At 39.4% G+C, this 17,455-nt stretch overlaps 1 protein-coding gene across 3 annotated transcripts in view; it reads right to left on the bottom strand.

The window, feature by feature from the left end:
- Nucleotides 1-17,455, bottom strand: part of MACROD2 (mono-ADP ribosylhydrolase 2) — a 1,633,627-nt gene that overhangs the window by 566,580 nt on the left and 1,049,592 nt on the right. For all 3 annotated transcript variants that reach the window (XM_069954330.1, XM_069954328.1, XM_069954329.1), the window contains one exon: nucleotides 9,117-9,238. In XM_069954330.1, the coding sequence (XP_069810431.1) occupies nucleotides 9,117-9,238 (122 nt within the window). The remainder of the gene's footprint in view (nucleotides 1-9,116; nucleotides 9,239-17,455) is intronic.

Genomic DNA, 17,455 nt, shown 5'->3' with positions numbered 1-17,455 from the left:
AAAAAAGGGGACCATATCGTATGCCAGAAGGTAGTGCCAGACTAAAATATACAGTGGACAACCCGATCTAATATATAATATATATGAAATGTGAAAATCCAGAAACAAGTTCGGCATGTGCCGAATAAAAACTAAAACTGGGTAGTGAGCAAATAGAATGTATTATTAACATAAATATAAATATAACCTACCATGTATGAATATAGTGAATATGATTTTATATGAATAAATATGAATTACTAGAAATTAATTAGAAAATGTAAAATAAATAAAAATATTTATAAATATGTATAAAAAGAGGGGGGGTGAATTGATTAAATGAACTAAACTAAACTGAAAATGAATAAATAATTGAAATAATAATGACAATAATAATACCAATAGCGACCGCAACAACAAAGAAAGATGAATTGATTAGATAAACTAAACTGAGAATGAATAAATTAATCATAAATAATAATAATAAATAATAAAAAGTATGTATAACAATACTAATAATGAAACCAAAAAATATATATAATAATAAATGCTGTAAGTGACATATTAATGTAAACTAGTTATGGACATTCTCTATATACTCATTGAGGCCTTGTGGTATCAAAGTCTTCATTTTGAATATCCAGTAGTTTTCACGCCTATGCAATTTTTGGAATCTCTGACCTCCTACTGGTACTTGTTCAATGGGAGTGATGGTAAAGGTGGAAAAATTACAGTTATTACAGATGAGGGCATGTCTGGATACACTATGGAGAGCGAACCCCCTCTCGACATTAGATCTATGTTGATTAATCCTAGTTCGAAGTGTCTATGTGGTGTGACCAATGTACTGAATACCACAAGGGCAAGTAAGTAAATATATTACATGTGTGGAACTACAAGATAAAAAGGAATTGATGGGAAATGTTGTACCGGTTGTAAAAGACTTGAAACTGATCGCCCTATGTGTGATGTTACTGCAACATTTACATTTATTTACACCACATCTAAAACTACCAGGGGGTTTAGTAAAAAGAGGCTGATGTGTTAGGGTATTGTCCACTTTCTTATTATACATATTTATAAATTTATACATATTTATAAATATTTTTATTTATTTTACATTTTCTAATTAATTTCTAGTAATTCATATTTATTCATATAAAATCATATTCACTATATTCATACATGGTAGGTTATATTTATATTTATGTTAATAATACATTCTATTTGCTCACTACCCAGTTTTAGTTTTTATTCGGCACATGCCGAACTTGTTTCTGGATTTTCACATTTCATATATATTATATATTAGATCGGGTTGTCCACTGTATATTTTAGTCTGGCACTACCTTCTGGCATACGATATGGTCCCCTTTTTTATACTCCTCGTAATTCATTTGACTGATTTTAGTTGGATGTGGCTAGCTCCGCCCCTTTTGCACTCCGTGACGGTCTATATATGCGGATTCTTCATGTTACCTGTATGCTAGCCGAGCGCAGCGTCGCAGAGAGAGATCCAATTTGATTTATCTGAGCTGGTTGCGGTAAGCTCCGCCCCTGTTGCACTCCGTGACGGTCTATATGTGGATTCTTCACGTTACCTGTATGCTAGCCGAGCGCAGCGTTGCAGAGAGAGATCCTATTTGATCTGAGTTGGTTGCGGTAAGCTCCGCCCCTTTTGTACTTCGTGACGGTCTATATTGGATTCTTCACGTTATTGAAGAGATTAGCGTTCCTACCTGTATCGCCTACGGCGCTATAGACCCGGCGTACAGGGTACACCTACTACTAATACAATTTAAATTGCCTCATTTGAACTCCATGACGGCTCCATACGAGCCGGTCAGTCTCATGATTTGTGGTCTAAAACCAGTTTTTTATATTTTTACATATAATGAATTTATATATAATGAATTTTATGCTAATTGTGTTTTTTTCCCTCTTTTCCCCGCCTCCCCCTCCCCCTCCCCCCCCCTTCCCACACCCTGGGGGCGTGTTTGGCGGGTTTTCCATGTGTTTAAATGTCAGTGCTGCCATGAGCTTGTTATGCACCTTTGTTCTGAGGAAGGGAGATTTTACTCCTGAAACATGTTAACTCTGTGCAATAAATTGTTACTGTTCTACTCATAATTGATCCAAGATACTGGCTTTACTCCAGAGACAGCGCTGGTTTTACTTTTACCTCCTTTTTTTCTTTTTTATTTTCACTGTGTTCACTTTACGGGCCCTCTGTGAGGAGTATCCCGTCTTGGAGGTACTACCAGCATTTGCAGTCCAGGATTCATCAGCCGAACCATAGTCGAGTTGTGAAGGATTCACCCAATATCCATACCCTGTTTAGGGTGATATGCTACTAGCCCAAGTGGCTAAAAGGTTAGCACGCTACCGCTCTCTTTCTTTATCAACCTAATCCCTCTGGTATCACACGAGGCGCCTGTGCCGTTTTTTGCCTTTTTTCTTTTAGTCTCATTGACGTAAGGCAGCCATCACCCCCCAACTTCCGCATTAGCAGGCTTGGCTGAACATTTTGCTATTTTCATAGTGGTGATTTATTTCAATGAAGAGCATGAAATATTAAAAATTGATATTCTTCTTATAGGGGTTAACAAAGCCCACATAAACACACCTGCTTTCATCCAGCCCTACTGCAGCTCCCCACAACCCCCTCCTCCCCCGCACTTATCCACTCTCTGTCGGGGAATGGGGAGCAAGCAAGCGCTGACCTAACAGGTCGGCACGCACTTTCTTCCGCTGGTCGCCGTGTAAAGGGGGCTTTAAAGAGTACCTTTTATTTTTACAAGCTTCTAAGATGTCATTTAGGGATTAGGGGACTGTTACGCCTCCTTGAGTAGACCTCCAATCTGGCATATGGATTTAAATGCTTCATTTAAAAAAAAAACAAAGCATGCAAAGTAGCTCATTTACAGATGGACTAAAATTCGCACTGCAGTGCCACCTACAGGTGGGAGGGGGAGATTACGGTTTGCCTGCAATCCTCAAACATGTTTAAAGTGACTCTGTACCCACAATCTGCCCACCCCAAACCACTTGTACCTTCGGACAGCTGCTTTTAACCCAAGATCTGTCCTGGGGTCAGTTCGGCAGGTGATGCAGTTATTGTCCTAAAAAACAACTTTTAAACTTGCAGCCCTGTGCCAAACTGGCGTGGCCTAGAGTGTCTGCGCATTAGGCTTGCACAACCTCTCTGTCTTTCCTCCCTGCCCTCTTCATCATTAGGAATGTCCCAGGCAGATTGTCTCCTATTCATCAGCTCTGTGAGCACTGCACATGGCTTGGACCGTTAAGGCACCTGTGCAGTGTTCACTGCAGAGGAATAGGAAAAATCCTGCCAGTGCTATTCCTAATGATGAAGAGGGTGAGGAGGAGGGACAGAGGGGTGGTGCAAGGTTAGGGCACAGATACTCTAGGCCACGGCAGTTTGACACAGGGCATCAAGTTTAAAAGTTGTTTTTATTAGGACAATAACTGCATTACCTGCCGAATGGACCCCAGGACAGAGCTTGGATTAAAAGCAGCTATCAAAAGGTATAAGTCGTTTGGGGGGGGGGGGGGGCAGATTGTGGGTACAGAGTCGCTTTAAAATCTTTTTAAAAGTCAAATCTTAATTTGATGGGGAGCTACCTCCAGTAGGTTGCACTGTAGAGCATACCCCTTTTCTTTTGCAGATTAGCTACTTTTGACAGTGACATTACTGATCACTAAAAGGAAGGGGCAGAAACTTTAACAACTGAGCATATAGTGTAAAAATCTGTACGCCACTCCTCTATACAAGGTCAGTAAGCAGAGCCAAGAAGAAATAAAATACCACAGCACTTAGCTAAGCATTTCCGTTGCTTCGTTTTATTAATTGGTGGGGGTTTCAGCACTCAGACCCCATAGAACTAACTTTCAATCTTTGCACTATGGCAAAAAAATTGTAAAAATTCAAGACATTCTTGTTATGTTATGCTATATCTTCGCAGAGGGATTGGAATTTTGTACCAGAAATTTGCTATAATTTATATCTTTATATTTATAATTTATATCTCTGCTTGGGGTCCTGCCGATTTGTTCTTTATTTTTGCACGTAATACTAATGGTTTAATAAAAAAAAAAAAAAAAAAAAAACATAGAATTATAAAAAGAAAGCTGGATGCCAATCCTTGTGGGATGTAAAGTGGAAGCAGATAATACTTTGTAACAATGGATACTCAGTTATAGATGTTTAACAATGGCTAACAAATGGCTATAGAGACCACTGATAGATTGGAATTCCTTCGGAGGAAAACTTTACCCAACTTTTGTTTACCTCTTTTCTTTGGTCTTCTTTCATTATAGACACACTCAATAGTCTTAGTTCTCAATATAGAATCACGTTATATATAATAGCAGAACTACCGATATATCTTCTAGACTAAGCTGTGAGGTTCATTCAGTGACATGGATAACAATTACTATGGCTAAAAAAGTTATATATGTAACCTCCCATTGTCCTGGGTCATCTGCCACGTTTTGTTGATCTAGAGTCTCTAGTTCCCTTTTCCGGAACAAAAGGGAACAAAAGATCATTACATCATTGGGGTAGTGTTCTGTCACGTCTGGACATTATTACCATTTTCTAATGCTATTTTATAATGTGGTGTTGGTGGGCTGATATCTTGCTATGTATGGCCTCAAAACGACCCCAATAAATGGTAATAAACCTATAGACATGAATAGGGTCAAAGACAGGCTTGAGTGTTACTGGATGCCGTTCCCATTAAAGCTCGGAGTTCATAGCTGGGAATAAAGGTCAGGTAGCAGCAATAAAGACTACTTCAGCTAAGTTTAGATGGAATTTGGCTATACGACCTCAACCCTGACTTCATTTTTTTTATACCCTATAGTAATTCTCTTAAGAAGAGAAGGTATAGTTGGTTTGATCTCTTACAACTTACAATATTGAGGCAGTTTAATAGGCACATAGGCGTCAGTGCAAAATCCTCTTCATGTGGTGACCATCACACCAGATCACTTTTTTTCCGTTGCCCCATGTCTGAACTACACTTCTTCTTTCTACCGATTTTAGGACTTCCTGGCTGTCTCTAGTTATAAAGAGATACATGCCAGGATGCAAAGTTAAATTATGATACCGGGAGTTCTGCAGTTCATTCCATAAAGCATTGTCTGTCTATACGGTCCAATCACGAAACGAGGCCTTAGGGTCCTATTAGACAAAGCGATTTTTACCAGTTAACTATAAACAAGACTGTTTACCTGAAATTGTTCACCATATTACACAAAACGATTAGTTATGATCGTTACAATGATCACTTACTCCATCTGATCTCAGTAAAAGAATGAACAATTACACTGAACTATAAGTGAACGAATGTGGAACTACAGCGAATGAATGTGGTATTACAGAGAACGATTAGCGATGTTTTTAGGGTAAGATGTACCGTATTTTCTGGCGTATAAGACCACATTTTAACCCTGAAAAATCTTCTTAGAAGTCGGAGGTTGTCTTATACGCTGGGTATGGTCGCCCCATACGGTGGTGGGGAGGGGGTCTCAAAAGTGGCCACATCCCCACCGTATGGGGCGACCATTATAAAAAAAAAAAAAAAACACACACACACAATTAACTCACCTGGGGCCTGTTCCCGGCCTCCGCGCGTCTCCTGGCCCGTTCCCGATGCAGGCAGTGTGATGTACACTGCCTGTGTTGGGGATCCCCTGAAGCTCTCCTGAACAGCAGAGCGTCTTATTGGAGAAGCTCAGCTGTCAGGAGAGCTTCAGGAGAATGACGGAGGCTCCGGAAGTACCCAAAGCTTTTGTTATTCTCCTGAAGCTCTCCCAGCTTTGGGGGGTCCCCGGCATAGGCAGTGTACGTCACACAGCCTGCGCCGGGAACGGGCCAGGAGACGCGCGGACGCCAGGAACGGGCCCCAGGTGAGTTAACTTTTTTTCTTTAATTTAGGTGAAGTCAGGGGACGTCTTATATGCCCAATCGCCTTATATGCCGGAAAATAGGGTAAATCAACAATTAAGGAAACACAAACGATTTTTTGATCGCCCGCAATTACACAGGCCGATTATTGTTTACATTAGAACGATATAACAATTTTCCAAGCGATAATCGTCCCATGTAATAGGGCCCTAAGGGGAAATTGTTCTCTGTTCTCGGGTTCTATGGGTGCCTAAGTATCCACTATTCTGTGGACAGGTGATAACTTTTTATCTGAAGAAAACCACTTTAAGGTGCCGATGCCGATACTTCTGACATTTCTACGCTGAACGTGCATCTTTTATTTACCAGGTGAATGAATACAATATAACCTGTAAGTAGAGCTTATTATTACTTTTCCTTTTGTGCCTGTAAGGTTGACTGCGAATACTAAAACTACATGATCAGGGAAGGTATTGCACTCACAAAAAGACACTTAAACCCATTAGTACAGACTAAAATAACCAGTGTAGCATATAGCAGATCTTATAAGTGGGAGTATTTCATGTAGCACAAACAAGGCTCCAAAGCGGTTTTTATTGTCATTCTGCTACAAGAACCTGTAGTTTTACCTCCTGTAAAAGCTTCCTATTTCTACCATGCAAATGCGCTATTGTGTATGCGATCCTAATGGTATAAGGGATTAAAAAAAGAAAAGAAAAGGAAAAAACAGGTAGGGAAACAGGCAGAAAATTGTGGTCTCTTTCTTTCTGCATTGAATGGCATATCGAGTTAGTGCTGTTACGCGCAGAAAGGTTCCTTTTAAAACACAGCCTATTGATTGTTGCGAACTGCAGACAAAAAGCAAGTCATTAAAGGCAAACAGCATTTAAGAATTTCAGGTTGGGAATCATTACTATGGCAACACTGCGAACAGTGTCAGAACGGAATAATCACTTAACTATTTCACGGGGAACACCCACATTATGATCTGTGGCCTTGGCCAGACACCAAACACTACAGACATGCTCAAGACCCTTTGTGACTAGGTTTAAGTGCTGAACTGCATTTCATTGTAGCTTATGTTTCTTATTGTTCTCAGACATCCACAGTGGAGTGTTGCCTCTCCTCTATGGAATGTATGAGGAAAAGAACAAGGATAATGCAAACAAATGGGTTTCAAGGTCCATGAAATATATCTGCACTTATATGGCAAAAGGAATACCTGGGATTAATAGTCAATCTGTCAGAATGCTTCAGATTAAAGGGGTACTTTAGCGAAAATCGTTTTCTTTCAAATCAACTGGTTTCAGAAAGTTATATAAATTTGAAATTTTCTACTATTTAAAAATCTCAAGTCTTCGCATACTTATCAGCTGCCGTATGTCACGCAGGAAATGTTATTTTCTTTTCAGTCTGACGCAGTGCTCTCTGCTGCCATCTCTGTCTGAGACAGGAACTGTCCTGAGCAGCAGCAAATCCCCATAGAAAACCTCTCCTGCTCAGGACAGTTCCTATCTCTGCCAGAGATGTCAGCAGAGAGCACTTTGTCAAACTGGAAAGAAAACACAATTTCCTGTAGGCCATACAGCAGCTGATAAGTATGGGAAGACTTCAGATTTTTAAATAGAAGCAAATTACAAATCTATATGACTTTCTGAAACCAGTTGATCTTATAGAAAAAGATTTTTGTTGCAGTACCCCTTTAAACACTGGGCTAAACTGAGAAGCCGAGTTCCTGGTTTTATTCTCCATGCAAGGTCAGCATCTCCCTGTGGGAAACCCTCAGATCACTACCCTTAAAGTAGTCAATGGAATAGAAAGTTAATCCAAAAGTCTATAATTATGTGAAGATATATTGTTCTCCTGTCCTGTCCTACGGGGGGCTGACCCAAGCCTTCTGCTACTGCAACACTCATAGCCCCTTTGTGCAGTTCTTTGTGCTTCTAAATGTCTCATCATAGCAGTATTTCATTGTCATGACCAGCAAAAGCTTCATCTACAATAAAGTGAACTCCTGAAAGGCTCCATCCAATTGGAGAAACCCAGTAGAGCGCCAGAGTGGTCAAAAGTTTTTGGATTGGTGGAGTCAACTGTGGCACCTGAAGGACATCCATGCAATCATTGGTCGGACATGCAACCTCAATTCTTAAGTTGCATAATCAGACATAAGAACCAACCTACTTCTACAAGGCAACACTTCTAACCACTGACCCTCAATGCTGATCCCTATAGTCAAGAGGCATGGCTAAATACAAGTTCTTGATTAAGATAAGTGAAAATTTGGGAAAGGTAACCAACCACCTTCCAGCCATTTATAAAAGGCAAATCAAGCTACTTGTTCAGTGAGAAATCCTAAGGGTATGTGCACACTATGAAATTCTCGCGGATAACATCCTGCGGATACCGACGATCGCACCCACTAGGTCCCGCTTGAATCTATGGCCGTCCCATAGACTTCCTTCTATGCTCAGGTAGATTCCACTATCTGCCCAAAGAATTGACAAGCCAATTCTTTAGGCAGATGGCGGAATCTGCCTAAGCACAGAATGGAGTCTATAGGATTGACTGAGAGTCAAGCAGGACCGATCTGGGGTGATAGTCGGGATCCGCAAGATGTTATCCGCGAGATTTCCATAATGTGCACATACCTTAACACAGTACCACATCCTAGGTAATAACCTTTAGACACGCTGACCATTCTTGATGTTAACTTTAACTAGAATAACTTAACAGAAAATTCAAACAAAGAAAGGTATTTCATTCCAGTAAATAACTGGTTAAATTTTGATTATGAAAATATAATATTGCACAGACATTCAAATAAAAAGCATTTCGGGTAATCTCAGAATCAATTAAATTCAGAAAAAGTCAGATTGACTGTTGTGCCCTATGCAGAGCCTGAAGAGATCGGACCCTAGAATGTTCTTTAGTGTTTTTGCTAGTCTAGTGTCAAGCTCCACCCCTCACACCCTATCAGCTTTGCACAAAATATTTCTTTAAAGTACAACAATTAAAACTAAAATATTGTGTATGAGTAGCTTGATATTTATCTATTGACAAACAGACAAACGCTTGGCTTCTGTAAAAGACGTAAAGGAACGCTGTACGTGAAGACCGCCTAGGAGGATTTGCAATAAGCAGCATCAAAATGGATAAAATCTGGCAATATAAGGTAACAAGCTAATGAAATAAGGGGTAGACTTACTATTGATCGGATTTTTTGCTCTTTTACCAGTGCGAGAGAAGACTTGTAGCAGTTTGCAAGGTCCTCTTTGTGGCTGTCACTTAGTTGTCCTCTTGCTATAGGACCAACGGTGTGAATAACATCTGGAGAGAAAAATGACAATATGTTTCCAATCATGATCTTCAACTCGCATATATAAACTCATGTTCAATTCTTCATAAAGATTTTCATCAAATAAAAACATTTTTGTTTACAATACACTTGAATTCTGGGGATTCCAGAAAGTTCCAGGGTTCTTCTGTTTACAACTGAAGGTATTTAGTTCATATATAATACTTTATTCAAAGAGCGTTGCTGTAATACAACACTGCCAGACTGTTGTCTATATATAACAATGCATGCATCCTGAGGATAGGTTTGGGCACCAAGAGAATGACGCAAAGAGAGTGGTAAAAAACTCGGGATGTCCATACCCTCGAGGCCGGTATCATCCCCCTCCTAACTTTATGGGTCGTACGTCTATAAGATCAACCCTTGTCTGGCTTATAGTTTGTTAGTTCTGTAAAGAAGGGTCTATTAGAAGAAACTTATTTACTGGATGTTATTTTGAAGTTCTATTTTTAAAAAAATTACATATTTTTAGAAGAAATACATTTTCTCTTTAGAGCAATCCAAATGGAAAAGTAGAAATATAGCATTAGACAGCTCCAGTATATAATTTGGCTGTGTATGTAAAAACTAAAAGGTGAGAGGCTGCCAGGGTTATTTCTAGCTTGCTGGTAAGAAACACTTTTGATTTCAAGAAGCAAAACACAGCTTTATAAGATTACAACTCTCGAAATATCTCTTACACATTTTGTTAATTCCTTGTCTGTACTTTCACAAACAAAGAAAGTAAAAGAAAAGAGCAGCACATATACATAGCAATAATTTAGAGGGCATGTAGTGAACTGCACATGTACAGAAAACGTTTAGTCGTTAATGTTGGGGAGGATAATCCGACCACTTCGATCCTGTATATTGAATCGCAAGAAGACCTTTGCTGAATGTCTACACAATTAGAAAAATAAAGTCGTTGTAACTTCGTCCTTGATACCGTAAGGAAATCTGGAGCTTTTATGCCTAGTACTTTGGTTCTCCTAAATGGAGCCTATCTCCAAGGTTTGAGAAAGCTTGGAGAAAAGGGAAAATATTCAGTCTTTTCTTTGAGACTTGTCCTTCATTTACAACCTGTTCTTGGTTTTGGCTTCAATAATTGCAATTAAAAACTAGACTGTGTGAACATACCCTACCTGAAAATTAGGTGATTGTTATTCAATTACCCCTCTGTCTACAATGTATGTGCAGTATCGGACTGGAGAATCCTCCGGTGGGCCCCCAGCTTTACAACCTGCACTAACTGACTGACAAGTCTTTTCTCACTGGTTCTTCATTGGTGAACCCCAGGATCATTTCCTCTGGTGGGCCCCAGATACCCCAGTCTGACATTGTGTACGTGCTATGCTTGTCTATGTGAGGACACCCAGTGGTTGTTATCTAAACAAAACAATTTATATATTCCTTTCTAATATATTGTTGCATTGAAATCCTAGAAGAATCTAACCAGCTGACATTTCCTTACTGTGCACGTAGAGCTGAGGGTAAAGCTACATTTTTTTTACCTTTATCCTCTGCGCTGTTTCCAGGCTATAAGGAGTTTAATCTTTATGTTCATTGGACATTTTGGTGCACTAATAAGGCAATTTGGTGGCTACTGCCCCCCAGTGCACCAATCCTAGTGTGCCGACCAGGGACGGTAGTCCTCAAAACGTCTAATGAGCATAAAATCTCAATAACACGATAACGACCCTGAGGATCAAGATGAGAAACTCACCTTCTTACTCATCGCCCCATGTGCAATAGGGAGATATCAGCAGGTAAGATTCTAAGCTGCTGATAGTTTCCCTTTAACTAAAGGAAAAGTTATAGAGGACATACAGATGTGTCCACTCTCATCTTATCACTAAACTGAATATACTTTCTAATCCATTTTGTGAGAACCAAAAATCATGACCTTCTCTAAACTCTAGACTGTTGTACTGGCCAATACTATCTATTTAATATAAGCTCTCGCACACTTATATTTTTTAAGTACCTTTTTGTTTTTCTTGGCTTTGAAGAGAAGGGCGTGGCTATGTGGATACATGTGGAGTTTTCCCCACGTGGGCTATCCTACTGGTTTGTCATGACAAGTTGAAGGGGTCACATTGGGTTATAAAAGTTCTATTCCCTTTTTTTATCATGGAAAACTGGCATGGAAAACTGGGATACAGCCATAGCCATAGGCTGTATCCCAGTTTTCCAGGCGTTCCTCCAGCTGTATCCGCCCGCTCCACGGAGCGGGCAGACAGCGGGAATCTGATGCCGAGCATTCGGGTTCATACGAACCCGAACCTCGGCAGGCTCGGACCATCCCTAATCTTAATCATTCCTATCTTGTTTTTTTTTATTTGAGATTTGGGTCTTCAGCTACTATACAAGGTTAGGATATAGAGGACAGCATTGGTGGTGTCAGGAAAACAAAACATAAATGCACTCCTGGTTGCAACTTTTCTTAACTAAAAAAAAAAAAGTTATATTAAAAAAAGATTATTCTTAACTATTAAAAATTATCTTTTTTTTTTTAAACTGTACAAAAATAGGCAGTACAAAAGGATATAAAAAATAGCACAATGGCCTAGATTTGGTAAAAGGCATAACAATTGTAGAGTATGAGAGCAAAACCTTAACACTGATAATGCACTCAATGCTGACTTTAGAAAAATGGATATCAATGTCAACTCTTTATCTTTTATAAAATAATAACTTTTTGTCCTAGAATGTATGCCCTTGGCCATTACAAATAAAATAAAAATCCACCACTAAACCCTCTTAAAAAAAAGAAAAAGGAAAATACAGTATATTTCTATGTTTCTGTATTGGATGTCATTGCATATACAAATCTAAAGGAATTGTGCAGTTTATTCATGTTGTTATTGATGTGCAAAAATAACAGATATAAAAAGATATGAGGATATTGTTATCAGATACACTGCATGAATGTATTATATGGATTAGCACATTCAAGAGAAGCCAAATAAATAATTTGGTGCATCCTTAAAAATAATGAAAGCACAGGAGAGCTCAGCAACCCCGAAGCCTGGAGTGCCAAAGAAGGCAACCAAAGTAGAGGATTTCACAATTCAAGACAAGCTCCTTCACGACAACTAGCCAGTTTGAGAACACTTTCAAGGAAATAGGAAAATCTCTGCCAAACTCTATAATCAACAGACGCTTTCATGAAGCAAAATGCAAGGAGCTTATCTCAAGATGTAGACACTGGTAACAGTAGAGAAATGGCAGATAAAACATTATTAGAAAACATCTACAAAGCTGACCAGTCCTGAAACAAGATCTTGTTGTTGGATGAATTGTAAGATTAACTTGTACCAGAATAATGGGAAGAAAACTGTAAAATAAGTAAGTATGAAAAAAATAAAACTTGACACTAAAAAATACCACAGAAAAAAAGGAAGGAAAAATTAGCCGCAGCTCTATGCCTCTGTTGCACACTGCATGTGGCTTAAAGCAACTCTCTACCCACAATCTGACCCCGACCAAACCGCTTGTACCTTCAGATAGCTGCTTTTAATCCAAAATCATTTCTTGCGGTCCGTTTGGCAGGTGATGCAGTTATTGTACTAGAAAAACAACTTTTAAATTTGCAGCCTTGTGTCAAATTGGAATGGCCTAGAGTGTGTTTGCCCAAGCCCCGCCTCTCTGTTCCTCTTCCCCGCCCTTCTCATCATTAGGAATGCCCTGGGCAGTTTTTTTCCTATTCATTACTTGTGTGAATACTGCACATGGGCCTTAAAGATCTAGCACTTGCGCAGTGTTCAGACAGGTGATGATTAGGAAAAATCTTGCCCAGGGCATTCCTAATGATGAGGGGGGGAAGGGAGGAGGGATGGTGTGTTGGGCACACACATTTTAGGCCACGCCAATTTGACACAGGGCTGCAAGTTTGAAAGTTGTTTTTTAGGACAATAACTGCATCACCTGCCGAACGGACCCCAGGATAAATCAGATTATTTATGTATTTTAAAAAAAAAACACAAAAAATTAAATATGAATTATAAGTCAAAACTTGCCACAAAGCCAACCCAAGAGTTTCTTAAAAAAAATTAAATGGATTATTATAGTACGCTATACGCATTCGAATATTCGAACAATAACACAGTGAAAATTCAATTCGCCCTCCCGCTGTACCGGCTTCCCCGCACTAGCGCCGTTCTATTAATGTGCAAAACCTAAAGCAAATGTACTGATGGTACATTCGCTTTAAAGAGGTTTTCATTGGGCAATGATGCTGAATATAGCCACAAGTAGAATACTTTTGGCTGCTAAAATAAATGAGGGCACGCCGCACTATAGGTCAGAATACCTTTCTGCCGCCATTCCCATATATAACTTCTGCCATTGCCCCAAAATGCAATGTAAATGGGTCTTATATACCTTCTGCAATAGAATATTAAATCTGTTGAAAACTTAATAAAGGGAAAAGTCAACAAAGAGTTTATTACAACACATCCGATCAATAAAAATAAGATAGTGATACAAAAGGTTTCTTCCTACCAATAAAGATAGGACAAAGGTGAACAGTTCTACAAGTGGTAGTCAGTGGGAGCTAGTTAGTACAATGAACAGTCTCTATGTAATATACTTGGTAACTATAAAGGAAGAAATTATTGACCTGACCTACAATTACAGAGCGCCTGTGGGCCCATGGATGAGAATGTGGGACATAAAAAAACAAATTTATGAGCAAATATAAATGGTTTATTGTCTACAGTAAACTTCTCATTGACTGTGCTAATAAGCTGACAGTCCAAGCAGAAACGTGTTTACTAAGTTCTCTTCACGCATTCATAACCACAATCTTCACACTTAGACAGATCCAATATAACTCTTCATGCTGTCAGTCATTGCTCAGCCAGTTTCTTCTTTCTAAGACAGTTTTAAGTTGATTTAAAGAAGTAAAAAAGAGAGCACAAAAACAGTCAAAAAGTTAATTTAGACTGTATGAGAAGAATTACACAGCTTTAACCCATCTTTTATCTAGAGAATTGAATATGCTTAAGGTCACGTTGCAGAAAAAAGGAATTACATATAAGTTCTTTAATAACCCTTTATTACCTGTACTCAGGACCTTCATTTACCTTAGCGCAGAGCGTTATTGAAGGGGCTAATAATCACTTTAAATTAGGAATGTGCTGATTGATATATAATAATGCTAAGAACTAAACTGTTATATGGTACTTCAATAATAGCATTGGGAGAGTCGAGGCTCTTACTGAACAAGGGTCACTTTATATCCATTAGAATAAGTGGTGATATTCAATAACATGATGGGAAACATTTCTGATTTTCCTGATTATGACCTACTGTAAGAGTTACTTCTGAATCATTATAGATAGAAGGATAAAGGATTTCTGTAATCCAGCATTTCTCAAACTGTGGGATGCACCTCACAGTCCAGTGAGGCAAAAGGTTTCTCCCTGTGCCCAATATTGTCACACAACAGGGACTCCAAAGCAAAAACTACAGTGATGATGACAGCCCTGCATTATCAGTGTAGGCTCTGTACTAACAGGAAATTAAGCACCTGGATGATATCATGATCACATGACCAGAATCAGGTCCTTAAACTACGGGACAGTATAAGAAAAGAACAGGAGGAGTCATGTTGAGTTCATAAAACTCTATTGGAGGAGGAGCTGTCTTCCACGTGCTTCAATGGATTGGTGGTGTGCATGTTCGGCAGCTGTTCCATATAACTCCCCTATAAAGATGTATGACTTGGGTTCCTCCTATTAATAATCAACAGAGAGTGTTCTCAATGGTCTACTCCACCTAATCTGAGAAGGCCACCCCCTTATCCTGACATGTAGGGATGGTCCGAACCTGCCGAGGTTCAGGTTCGTACAAACCCGGACTCTCTGCAATGATTCCCGCTGTCTTAAACCTCCGTGGAGAGGGTGGATAAAGCGGGAGGGCCGCCTGGAAAACCGGGATACAGCCTATGGCTGTGGCTGTATCCCGGTTTTCCAGGCGGTCCTCCCGCTGTATCCACCCTCTCCACGAAGGTTTTAAGACAGCGGGAATCATTGCCGAAAGTCCGGCTTTGTACGAACCCGAACCTCGGCAGGTTCAGACCATCCCTACTGACAAGATTTCATGTTACAGCTTTTCCATCCAGCATACTTAGTAGCCATTTTCTTTGAAAATACCACACCCATAGAAAAACACCTTTTAATGGAAATTTAGGTGGTCTTCCCAAAAAGGAATCACTGTGCATTTGATAATTGTTGTCATTGTTGTCAGATATCTCCTCTGATCTCTCCATATACAAATGTGAGGCTCGGCTGAGTGTTCTTATGTTCTGAAGGAAAGCAGAAGGTAGACAGCTGCAAGACTCCTCTGGTGGAGACTTAAGTCTCCAAGAACAAAAGGATCAGGCAGTTGAAATCCAACATGCCCAATCCATTGCTTCCCTAATATCATCCAGTGAGCATCAAGAGGTCCCTTATGTTGTTAGTCTACAGGTTTCATCAAAATTGGTGGGTTCAGCCGACACATTCCTAATGGGAAACAGCAACACTGTTGTCCTCAGTTTTGTTGTAGTTTTGCAGCTCAGTTTTAGTCTTGCAGTACAATGCACAACCTGAGGACAGGTGTGGTGTTTTTTTTTCTTCTTCAAAACCTGGATAACCCTTTTAACATTTATTTCATAGACAGCCAAGTATAAGAAGTATACCTTATTGGCATGTTTGTATGTTACGCATGTTTCCTATAGGCATTTTAGACAAGTGATTCTCCCTACCGGTGAATAATTTTGTGTCTGATTAAAAAAAAAAAAACACAAGACAGCGAGAAGGTTTTGCATTTCATCCTTGCAAATAATATTCATTGTTTAGCCAAAGAAAAAAAAAAACCTGACAAACACACACTTTGGCTCCTGGCAACAAATGAACAAAAAAATCGAATGCATTGTCATCACGCAAGTGTCATTAAATTCCTAACTTTTAACTGAGCTTCGCTAATTAATATAAGCCTTGAAAACCCATGCTGAGTCTTGTTTTATTAGTTGCAAACAGTATACATACTAATCACGCAAATCTAATTAAAGCTTTCTCAACACCCCAAAGGTGACAAAAGGAAAAAAGAAAAATACACTCGGTAATGATAAATCCTATACACATGTATTTGAGGATGGGGAAACAAAATGGGCTGTCAAGAAAATTATCTTGATGGAAGAAAGGAAGATATAATTGCTTTTAGTTCCATAGAAGTTTTTTCTCTCTTTGCATAATTAACTTTTTACTTTTTGAAAAAACAAATATGCTTCAAATAATAATAATAGTAATAACCCTGGGTCTTTTGGCCCCTTAAAGTGGTATTCCCAGGATCTAAATAAAGATGATCGAACAGCGCTGATGTTTAGGTTCATACGAACTCAAGCCATCAGTATTTGACTACCGCAGTCTTCCCGTTCCGTGGGGAAGGTGGAGACAGCCCGAGTCCCACCTGGAAAACAGGGAAACAGCCTGGGCCATAGGTTGTATTCCTGTTTTTCAGGCGGGACTTTGGCTGTCTCCACCTTGCCCACAGAACGGGAAGACTGAGGAAGTCAAATACTGATGGTTCGAATTCGTACAAACTTAAACATCAGTGCTGTTCGATCATCTCTAGATCTAAATGTCGGCTAACTATCAAATCAACCTGGGCAAATCCATTTTCTATACTGTACTGTTTTTGTGGAAGGACCCCTAAAATACAACATAAAATATTGATGTTATTACTTGGTTGCGACTAGATACAGGTGCAGGTGGAGGATGCACACTTGAGCTCTTCTCTCTTACTATACTGTATTGGTAGCTCTCCATGTGCGGTGAGTGCATGTCTTTCATAAGCATAGATAAGACATATGTAGCAAACAGCACTGTGACAACTGCTTTACCATTACATTCTATGACCGTTACATTCTCCCGCCACCATTTGACTGTGACGGCACAGCACGAGTGGAAGACCTAAACCACCAATCTATAGAACAAAGAAGGATAAGTATTTTTTTTAACTACATTTAGTGTTGTGAAGCAACAGGTGTGGGAAAAAAGGACAGGGAGGTGCCTGCAACTAAAATGGCTATAATGTCCAACACCTAAAAACTCTTTTTAATGTCACTCTGAGGTATCATAAACACATGGCCTGGGCACTAAAAAAAATGAGCAAAGCAAATCTGACAAATTCCAATTCAAAGCAAAGCGGGCATTAAATTTACT

The sequence above is a fragment of the Dendropsophus ebraccatus genome, chromosome 15 (assembly GCF_027789765.1).
Source record: "Dendropsophus ebraccatus isolate aDenEbr1 chromosome 15, aDenEbr1.pat, whole genome shotgun sequence".
Classification (NCBI taxonomy): Eukaryota; Metazoa; Chordata; class Amphibia; order Anura; family Hylidae; genus Dendropsophus; species Dendropsophus ebraccatus.
This window is presented reverse-complemented; position numbering and strand designations above follow the sequence as displayed.